Source organism: Phalacrocorax aristotelis, chromosome 7, assembly GCF_949628215.1.
Source record: "Phalacrocorax aristotelis chromosome 7, bGulAri2.1, whole genome shotgun sequence".
NCBI lineage: Eukaryota > Metazoa > Chordata > Aves > Suliformes > Phalacrocoracidae > Phalacrocorax > Phalacrocorax aristotelis.
In genome coordinates, this window is record NC_134282.1 from 8,475,569 (window position 1) to 8,487,222 (window position 11,654).

The 11,654-nt window shown below is 37.7% G+C and overlaps 1 protein-coding gene across 2 annotated transcripts in view; it reads right to left on the reverse strand.

Annotated features, from left to right (window-relative positions):
* Positions 1-11,654, reverse strand: part of RSRC1 (arginine and serine rich coiled-coil 1) — a 175,338-nt gene that overhangs the window by 76,271 nt on the left and 87,413 nt on the right. For both annotated transcript variants that reach the window (XM_075098600.1, XM_075098599.1), the window contains one exon: positions 3,717-3,768. In XM_075098600.1, coding sequence (XP_074954701.1) covers positions 3,717-3,768 — 52 coding nt within the window. The remainder of the gene's footprint in view (positions 1-3,716; positions 3,769-11,654) is intronic.

Consider the following 11,654-nt stretch of genomic DNA (forward strand, 5'->3'; position numbering starts at 1 on the left):
GCAATTTATTTTCTCAGAATGAATGCCCAATAGCACACACATTCAAGTTTTCCGTGCACACACAACAAACGTCCCAGTCCCTCTTCCCTTTTTTAATACACTGCTTTAATCTATGGTAGCAGCATTGACAAAGGATACATTGGAATCTAGACCCTTTGATGGGGCTAAACAAAAGGGAAATTTAGATAGTAAAATAAAGACATTAAATTTGAAACATCATGATGTTACAGTGAATAGCAAATTACAAAGTCAAGTTTAGGTAAATGTATTGCTGGGAGAGGCTGTAAGCAAGCTTCAAAATCCACCATCAGCTTGAATTTGAAGTCAGACTGCTCTTACAGCAAACACTGGTATTCTATAGATAAACTAGCTTCAGTTTACGCACATTAACATCTAATGTGTTGTCCCCTTAGATATTTAGGCACTGCTTGCTACATTTGTGTTCTGTTTATCCAAAGGCATTTCCAGTATATTAAGAATAAAAAACAATTGCTAAGTAAGCAAAGTGGATTTTCTCTAGGTTAATTCTTTCAAAGTATAGTAAGATATGGAAATCTTCAGAATGAAATGAGCAAATATATTTGAATCCAGACAATATAAGAAAATGTTATATTATTGTGGGAGGTGGGATATTAACAGCATGGAAGTGGCAGGGAAAGGGGAATGGAAATGCCAACTTAATAAGGATGTTGATAGAGATGAACAACGAAGGGACCTTCCCCAGTGCCTCTCCAACACTTGTTGGTAACTTTGAGCAGTTGCAGAAGGTAAGACTGGTTTGTTTGTCCAGACCATGGAGGAGTACAGTGGCAGCATCAACCATTAAAATGTAGATAATACATTTTTAATAAAGCACAGCGTTTTTCCTCACTTACTGGGGTTGGAGCAATTCCTGTAACATGTACTGCCAGATATTCTACAATTCCCAACTTTGGGATGGATTCTATATCGAGCACTACATATGCAAACAACAGCTTTGTTCATCATTACTAAAGTACAGATTTAAATTTACATTATATTCAATTAAATCATACAACATCATACTACAACAGCAACAATTAACCCGTTGATTGTGAACTCCTTGAAAAGCTCCTCAGTTAACAGTCTACAAAGATTTATTTTTTTTTTTACCTATAAGTTTAAAAAGTCCTCATTTTGCAATAAGTAAACACACAAAAAGATATTGAAACAACATTATTAACATTTCCAACACTCCTCTCACACCAATTTAATAAAAATTCAATTTAATTGACTGAATACAGGACTGGGGGAAGAAGGTGGGGGGACGATCTCATAAATGCCTGAGCTTACCAACACTTAAATAAAGCCAGGAAAGAACTTCTTTCTGTGTTTTGGATGGTAAGAGAAACAAACAGATTAACTCTCCTGAGTTATTTATGAACAGCTTGCAGCTTCAATCCAGGTTTCAGACTTCAATTGTGAATATTTAAATTTAACAATGTCATAGACCTTTTCTATGTTTTGGGGAATTTGTGGGACCCAGGTCACAATGATATACAACCCACAGGTATCTTTTATACATTTCCCAGGTGTTAAATTAAAAAATGAGGTGTGATAGATGTGAGTAGTATACACAAAGTGTGCTTTTTTAGGTCAGTGCTGTCACATCTATTTTATAATTATATGCTTCAAAGATTTATTAAACGTTATGGAGAACAATGAATGCATTTTAAGCTATACAATACAAAAGGCTAGATGCATTTGGGGGGCGGAATCAGCAATGTGAGAAGATGGGTATCCATTAAAACAGAAAGTTTCCATATGGAGAAAAATAAAAAATGGTAGTTCTTGGAAATTGCTGTTTATATGTTAAAAATACATACGAGGGATGGAATCTTAACTAAAGACAAATACTTATTTATTACAATGCCTATGAAATACTGAAAATTTGTCTTTCTGTGTGACAAACTGAAAAAGTTTTAATGGGAAAATTAAAATAAGATAGAGAAATTAATTAGGATTACAAAACTTAACACAGACTACCACTTTGGAGCATTAAATTGCTATCTTAATAACATGAAGACAAATGAAAGTACCTAAAGAATATCCAGTATGTTATAGCTAAGTATCATTGTTCATTTATACACTTCTTATCATTACCCACAATCCTACTATGGTATAAGGTTCTTGGGTACTGTTTTCACACACACGGTATAAGCACATCAAAACCCATGCAGATCTTCTCTCCAAATAACCATTTGGAGGCTGGGTGAAGAGAGAACAAAAACCTCTGCATCAAACCCAGCAAAGAGCAGGGTGTCCTGCCACGCCATGCCACCGTGCGGGCATGCGACCTGCAAGGTGGCAGAGAGCAAAATGGACCTCGGTCTAAGTTGCATCACACGTCAAATCCACAGCAACTTCCACAGGGAAAAGCCTGAGAAGTGCATGTCAGAGCTGTGTACTGAACTCTATTGGATTAATAAGAAATATAACAAAAACAAACAAAAAAAAGTGGAACTCCTGTCCATTTGGGAAGATCTACATCTCTGAGTTTTATGTGGACTTAGGTACTACATTTGATTAAAAAAGCAGGATAAAAGGAATGATCTTCTCACCTTTGCTACAGTAAGACAAAAATGTGCTTAAAGTTTTAGACCTGCTGTGAAACTAGAGGATTTCTCCTATTTTTATTGAAATTAAAGGTTCCAAAATTAATAATAGTTACCAAGATATGCATGTTGCCTTCCTTCTTTCTAGTGCTAGACTACATAGGAATATTCCTCTCTGTAGACAACTAGCGTGTAGATTGGTCTCTCGATCTAAGCCTTTTGGAAAGGTTGCTACATATTTCTGCTCCCACTTCAAATAAATAAATATAGGTATATACATGCACTAATTCAGTTCAGTGCTAAAAAAAATAAAGAAACAAAACCAGATTTTTGAGAGCACAGAATAAAGACTCAGTAGCTGCAGCAGCAAGAGGACAAACATGTGAAGTCCTGAGTGCTGGTTCTCCAATAGCAAACAAAAATTACTTATTTTTACCTCCTTAAAGGGGTTTCCTAAATGCCAATGATGATTTGCCCTCAAAACAAGAAGGACATGGACCTGTTGGAGCAGGTCCAGAGGAGGCCACAAAAATTCTCCGAGACCTGGAGCACCTCGGCTACGAGGACAGGCTGAGAGAGTGGGGGCTGTTCAGCCTGGAGAAGAGAAGGCTGTGGGGGGATATTATTGCGGCCTTTCAGTACTTAAAGGGGGACTATAGTAAAGACGGGGGCAACCTCTTTAGCAAGGCCTGTTCTGACAGGACAAGGGGTGATGGTTTGAAACTGAAGTAGGGTAGATTTAGACTGGATATAAGGAAAACATTTTTTTACAGTGAGGGTGGTGTAACACTGGCACAGGTTTCCCAGAGAGGCTGTGGAGGCCCCCTCCCTGGAAACACCCAAGGCCAGGCTGGACGGGGCTCTGAGCAGCCTGATCTAGTTGAAGACGTCCCTGCTCACGGCTGGGGGGTTGGGCTAGATGGGCTCTAAAGGTCCCTTCCAACCCACAGCATTCTATGGTTCTATGATGGACACCAGTTTCATCTTAACCGGAAACTGAAGTGATCTATGGAGAAAGAGACTTAGCATTTGCCGTATAGAAAAGGATAAAATTACTATCTTGATAGGTTTCACTTTTCTGATATTATAAAAGTTAAATACATTTTTGAAGAATATAATCTTACTTATAATAGCAACACTTACCAGCTGCCTCAAGAACCAGCTGTAATCTAGCTTTGGCCTGTTCAGCAGGAGTCTGAAAAGAGAGGATTTATAAATCTTCATAACCATACATTCAACACACAAGGTCACACGTTACCGACTGCGGCTCTGCCGTCACCAGCAGTGAGCTCTCATGTCTGCAGGTGACTCAGTGCTACACGCCATCCAAAGAAAATTCCAGACTGAAATGACTATTATCATACTTGAGTTAGAAACTATCAGGTAAATTTTCAGAATTGACAGAAAATACAACCCCAAGTAGGCAGTGCTGTGGCACCCTGACCAGCCTGAGCAGCCACAGTCAGGCTGAAGCCCAACCTCCACCTCCTTTCTCAGTCCTCCAACAGCAAATCTTTCCCTGCTCCTTGGTGACCTCATTACACAGAAATAGATGGCTGCAAAAGCATGCTCAAAATCTGGTTTTAATATGATTAATATGGCAAGTTTTTCACACTTTTTCTGTTATCTGTTTTGATTTTTTCCTCTCCTTAAGGTATTTCTTCTCATCTGTTGGGTTGAGGAACATATTGTTGGCTGTGTACCCACTATGCTAATTATTCCAAGTGATGTTTTACTGTGTCCAATGTGCTTGCCATCCCTCTAATTTTGAAGCCACTCAAACGTTTTCACAGTTAAATTTATACACAAACCACATTTGTCATGGAGTTCAGAAGTTGATTATTTCTGTAAGCATCTGCAAAGTTTGGGAGGTTTCTGCTCTACACTAAAACCAAAACATGATGGAAAACTTGGTGTTATTGTTCAGCTTTGAAAACTCTTCTAGGCAGATATTGCTACTCGAACATTTTTTCTGATAACTAGTCTAAGTTTGCACCCTTCCAGTTTCACCCCAGTAGCCATTCAAATATTAATCAAGGCAATCGGGCAAAGATCTTCGCTATGAATGTCCCAACTGATGATGCTCAGTAGGGCAAAAGAATTAGCTTTTCTCAAAATCTTTCAACCAAAGATATCTCAGATTGCATTGTGCATGATATCACCAATTACAGCATGACTGATGCTGTATTACTATAAAATATAGTCTGTATAAAATGGCCTTGTATTCTGAACAATGCATTGTCGTAACTTGAGAGAGCTTAGAAAGTTTCTAGCTCGAATATCTCTAATACTGTGTGCAGAAGCACACACATTCTTCTACTAATTAATGAGAAAACCATTTTCTGCTTTTTAGAGCTTTATTTCTTTTTATTTATTAATCTGTTGTTTTACATTATGTCTACACCTATTGAGAGGCTAACTGATAGCAAAGAAAAATTCAATTTCTACTACAAGAATTTACAGACTGCTCCTTTCACTAGCATGCAATATGAAAGATTTTACATTAATCCACAGATTAATTCCTGAAAAAGGAAATTTAAATGAAGATCCAGATTTGAGTAGTATAGAGGTCTAATATTTTTTAGGTTAGAATTTTGCTAGCTGTTTGCACAAACCCCAAATTATTGGGCAAAATTTATTACTATAACTACTGTACCAATGCTACCATTAATGTTGACCACTAATCTTGGTGGCAGCAAGAAAAATCTTGACATTTATTATAAAAATATCTTCAAATTTCTTCCTCTTGCAATAAAGTAATTATTACAATATGTTTTGGCATATTAAATATGTCACTAGAGGAAAGAAAGGAGAGGAAGAAAAGGATCTGCTTTCCTCCCAGAAAAAACTTGCCCAACTTACTAAGTTTCAGAAAAGCTGTACTTGGGTTTGCGGTTTTTCCATTCCTATGACAACTTCAGATATAAAAGAAAAAAATCTCCAGGGTTACATTAGTATGGCAAAATATTGCAGTACAATTTAGCAGAGAAGGAAAACTGTTTTGTGTAAAAATACTACCTGCGCTCACATCTTCACATGAACACTCCAAACGTTTGAGCAGCCCCACCCATCGGTGGGGTTCTGGCATCCAGTAACACTCACAGTACATTCAATCCGTTTCCTATATTAGTTTTGTCCATTCTGTAACAAAGTCTTTGATTAACTTAACTGATCCACCACTCTGTCAGGGCCACAGTGCATCCCCACAGCCTGAGCAGTTTGCACGAGCATCCTCCCAGGCTGCAGCTCACTCCTGGGGCTGCCCAACGCTGGCAGCAGCATGAGCTGATGCATTTCTAAAGCAACTTTTTCCTGTAAGAGTTACGTGTGTCTCAAAAGCTATGCGACTGGTTGTGTTAAGAGAGATAATTTCCTATCCTTACAGCAGTTATCCAGTTAGATATTTGACAAAAATGCATGGATCTCCCAAATAAAACGATGTCATCTTTTTGGCCATACAACAGCCTGTTCTACAGTCTAGTCTACAGACCAGAGAAAGGTGTTTCACTGATATTTCACTGATGTTATTTTCACATTCAAAGCCTAAAGTGGCAACATCTAGCACCACCACACCAACAATAATTCCCTGAAAGAGCAAATATTAAACCAGGCTCCAGACAGAGAAGGAAACACACTGAGCAGCAGCACAAGTGATGCCTCCCAGCACGAACTATGAACCTCCACCAATACTGACACAACTGCTCCCCCTGCTCCGAGATGCTCCACACAGCTCAAAATGCCTTTTCCCTCTCCTCTCCTGTAGGTATGAATGTAGCCTGTTGGTATAGGGTAGGCTAGACTGAAATTCTTCTTTTACTCAGCAACATCCAATTGGAAACTGCAGACACAGTTGCTTTGCAGGCATCTTCCCCTTTGCCCTGACTGCAGTCCTCACACTAACTGATACCCAGTTGCTTCATGGACATTGGTATACCCACAGGAGAACCTGGTATAGACGCCTTTCTATTATCAATCAATATGCCCTGAACAACGTGTAGGTGAAAAGTTCTTAAATAAAGGTTACTAGCTTGGCTCCAGAAAGCATTTGTCCAGCTGGTGGATGAGGCCAATGCTCTGAGAAAATGGACAAAGATGAATTCATCTGAAAATCACAATCACACCCAAAAAAAAAGCCGTTAGCGATGTGTGAGAAAGACCGACTACTGGAGGTTAGTATTGATTTAGAAGACCATTAAATGACAAAATTCAGAAAGGCCCTCAGGAAACTTAAAAATGGTGAAGTGGTTGGTGTAGGAAACGTTATGAGAGTGATGCCTAGCACAAGTAGCACGATAAACACTCATACTTTCCTTAAGGTCTTAAGCATAACACGGAAGGAAAAGAATTTGAAACAGTGTTTAAAAAAAAATAGTACCACGTATTTCTAGTACCAGCTGATGAAGGTGACAACTAACTGTAAAAGTAAGAAAGGAATTCCCTAACAGGCATATCAGAGAATGATGTGAGGCGTGTCAAGCCTCCCTAACGACGCATTTTACACATGTCAAAAAGTGTCTGGTAACACACTGGAATTATGCTTTAGAAAACAATGGCATTCTACAGGATACCATAAAAGAGAAATATCCATGTGATTAATAATTGCTATATCTCACACAGAAATTTGATTATAAGTATTCAATTTTTAAAGCAAGCTTTGTTAGGAAGATGTGGCAGATCCTTCTTAACTTGTATTTCTTTGCAGTACTTCTACTGCATTTCATTGCTACTGTTTTCATAAATAGCATGTTTTTTATTTAGACTGCACTAAAGCCACTGTCTCAACTTTAAATTTGGTGCTTATTGTGTAAAAATACTCCCCCCACAAGTGCTTGCCAGTAGTGGCTACAGGAAGCAAGTGATGTGCTTGATGGACAGCTTCAGACAGGGCATCAGTGTAATGTTTTGCTTTCAAAATATGCAACTGCAAGGGGGATCCAGCTTTTAGATTTTTCCAAAATAATTAATAGGTTTGAAACAGACTTCAGTTCAGCTACTAGATGTTATTTTTTAAAAACTTCCTGCTACTTGTGATGCATGATAAAAAATTTTGAGAGAGAAAACAATATTAAAGTGAAAATCAACTTGAGAAAATGGAGGAAAAATTTTGAGAACAATTAAGGTTAAAAAGAGAGTCCAAACTTCCATTTGAACTAATGACTGTGACTATGGTTAAATAGTGCATGTGGCTCTTGTCAGTATTGGAGAACATCATTATCACAAGATTCAAGCAGTTAATGATGCTGAAGTATTTTAAGTTGCAACGGTCTCTCGCCTAATTTTTATGAATATAGTAGTTTCATATAGAATGTCACAGATGTTTACTGTTTCTGCTAAAACGGGACATGTTCAATTCCTCCTATTCACCACTAATGACATTGGATGCGTATAATTTAACTACAGGACATTTCTCTCTGACAACATCTCTATAAAAGCCTAACAAGCCTTGGTGTGATAGTGATCAATTTTCATGTATTTTACTCAAATGTTTTATCTTTGCATTTGATAAAGACAAAAATAGCAGTCCTTAAGTCCTCTACACCTCTACTCAGAGAGATGAGTGACAGCCCCTAAGTGCCACGCTTCCCACAGCAAACATGATTGACATTCCTTAGCTGTCTTAGATACACGTGCTGCCTGAAATTGTAACTCAATGTTCTACTTGCAGAGAGGATGTAGGATATCAAATTTGTTTAACAAAAATAGTCAAGTTCATAATTTTAAAAAATTTTCCACTTACTGATAAAACCAGAATTTCCTGCAGGCATTATATTATATTAGAAAACTATGAAGCTATAGATTTCCTAGCTTTGCAAGCTAGTTTGTTTATACCGGTTGAAATGTCCTAATGCTACTTCTCCCCCTGCCCCTGCAGAAGAGGTTTGTGTCCAAGTTTCTTTCTGAAGATGACTCACAGCCTCAAGACCAAATGCCATTATAACAGCAGTGATATAGTACATTCCTGATCGAATTTGGGGGATGATATTAGCACATCCGTACATTGCAATGAAAAACAGAATATGAATTGTAATTGTATCAAATACAGAACTCCTCAGCAAGATGTCATTTCCCCAGGTTCAAATCTCTCTTGATGCAAATGTATTCAGTAAAATTACAGTTTAAAAAACAAAATCAAAACAATACCCAAAGGACCCAGGAAATAAACACTACTTAAGTAACCCTATATATGATTTTGAAAGCTCAAACCCATCTTCTCATTTTAACTCCGGTCTATCGTAGGTTTCCTGGGGACATTTATCTAACCTTTCCCTATGCCTGATGAGCTTAAAAAAAGGTTAAGAAAAAGGAAGAACAAAACATTAAGTTTCCTAGTTGTCTGAAGAGATGGTTATCCAAAACTACTGGGAATACTTCCAAAGTGGGTCAGAAACTTAAAGCAAATGTCGTTTGCAATGAATTCCAGAAAAAGAAAAGTTGGCAAGGCTGAGCACAGAAAAGAAATTCCCCAGTGTTACTGCAACCACGACTCTTCTAGGGGCTTTATCAAGCGATTCAGTTTGTATGTTCTTCTCAGGCTTGCTTTTCACTCAAAAACAGAGGAATTGTACAGAAAAAATAACAACTGAAGCTAATCAACTCTTGATGCAATTCAGGAAATGCCTGGGAACACACACTCCTTACCTGCAAATCCTTAATTGTTTCAGACCCTAGACTGCAGGCGGTAGGCAGCCACGCGCATGGATGGTGGGAACAGACAGGAGGCAGCAGCCACAGTGGGCTGGGAGGGCAACAGAGAACTGCCTGAGGGAGGGGGTTGGGTTGGGAGGTCTGGGGCTTGGTGGCCTAAAGTTATAGAAGCAGACTAGAGTCCAGTGGAGCGAAGCGTAAGATGGCGTTGTGGTTAGCTGGCACAAAGAGGGGAATCGTTTTGCAGGGATAAAGACAGCGGCCCTGCTATTACACGGATGGAGTTCATACAGATAAAGGAGAGGCTCCATTCAGAGAAAAAGGAAAAGAGATCATGTTAACATGCTGTCTTCACTGAAAGAAACAACCAAATTTCATGAGTCTGTTCAACCTCATCAAATACACTGATACAGTAGCTTGGAAAGACAAGCTGATGTTTTCACTGAAATGCCAAAAGCTTTTAACTTAAAAGGCCTGCCTAAGAAAAGAAAAGTAGTAATCAAGGCACAAAATAATCAAAGACCACTTCTCACAGGTATTAGCAATATCTACTTATTCTGTACTAAAATGCAGATTGGTTTTACAGCTTCAGTAAGGATCTGGGAAAGATGTTGAATGATGGCATTCCATCACATTTACAGGTAAATACAGCATTCAGGGGTAGAGGAGACTGTCAGGCTTAACCCGATCAAGTGATAATAGCAGCACGGAATGGGATAGAATGTAATGCTGATAAATCAAGAGTAATGTGCATTGGGGAGAACTTCTCATCTACCTTGCTGTGTTCTCAAAGACCAGAATCAATTCAGGAAAAACAGTTTAGCATCATTGTGGACAACTAAAAGGAGACCTCAATGTATATCAGTAATGAGAAAAGACAAGGAAGAAATGACAAAAATTAAACAAAGGGGATAGATACATAATTTCATTTTAATATATTCTGTAGGTCAGTGGCCTGCCTTTACCTGAAATACTATACATCCCAATTCTAGTAAATTTATCTCAACAGGAAAAGAGCAACAAAGAACCCTAACCCCAGCTATCTAAATGGAGTTTGATCGAATTATGGAAAAGATTATGTGATATGTTTGTTTAGCATAGGAATGGTTGGATTCCTTTTCAGTCATTTATTCCTCAATAGGAGATAAAAATAAATTACCAAAGAAACTGAAAATAAAGAATGTATTTGTATTAGTGAATACCTCATAGGAGCATAAAATATATTAAATAAATAAATAAATAACCAACAAAAAAACCCGAAAGGAGATTGAGAACTTGTAATCATCATCATCTTCTTACATAAGCCAGAGCAAACAGAATGAATTTGAGGGTGTCAAATTCAAAATTGACAGAGGAATATTTTTTCACATTTAAAAAAAAAAATCCCACAGAAGAATTTATAGTACAAATTAATAACATAGAAATGTAATAAGCATATCTGGCATGAAACCCCTACATTTTCAGACAAATGATCGGATGTTAAAATGGTATTTATGTCTAATTTTGTATTTCTTCTCTGATACAATCAACCAGTAATATAGTCAGATATGGGCTGTGGTAGGACCAGTGTCCTGACCTAATATAGATCTACCTGTTGCAAAAAACCTGAACATTTGAGGAACTGTGGAAATATATAAATTGGGAAAATGTACTCAGTAAGAGATGGTACTGATCCCTGCTCACTTTACAAACAAGTAAGATTTTTCCCAGTTTGCTTCCTGCCCAGAGCTATCTTTCTATTACACAGAATGGAGAAAGGAGAATTTGCTTTTACCACTATCCAGCTGATACACTAGCTGTGTATGAAAGTGTTCAGCACCTAAAAATGAAGCACACAAAAATTATATTATATTGACGTAGCAGTTTTACACTACTACTACTACGGAGGATGAAAATGGGGAACAAAAAGGTAAAAAAAATATCTGAGGAATTGTCAGGCTGTTTACAGTCTCCAAGAAACACAGTACACAACTATAGATTTTTTTTTAATTGCAACATCCCTGGTATTTTATTACATTAGATAAATAGCCTGAACAGGAACAGAAAACATTTTAAGCTCAAGAAACAGTTCATATTCAATTTCCTAAGAATTTTATACTTTCTATGGACCTCCCATCAACACATACTAGCTACGGTTTAATGCAAATTACTACAATCTTCCATTACAGCATTGAAATAGAATGGAGCATAGTAAAAATTTTGATCTTAAATGTTGCGAGACATATACAATTATCAAAGAATGATATACATGAATTGTAAGTGGAGAAAAATCACGTAAAGCATGGAATAGCAGCGATATCTGTCCATCAAACACACAGCTGCTTTTCGCACTTCCATTTTAAAAAAAAAAAAAAGAGCAAGCCAGCATAGGCAACATACTAACTAGGAAAGGACAATCATTATCCAAAAAACAGGAGAGGAGCCAGAAACGCCAGT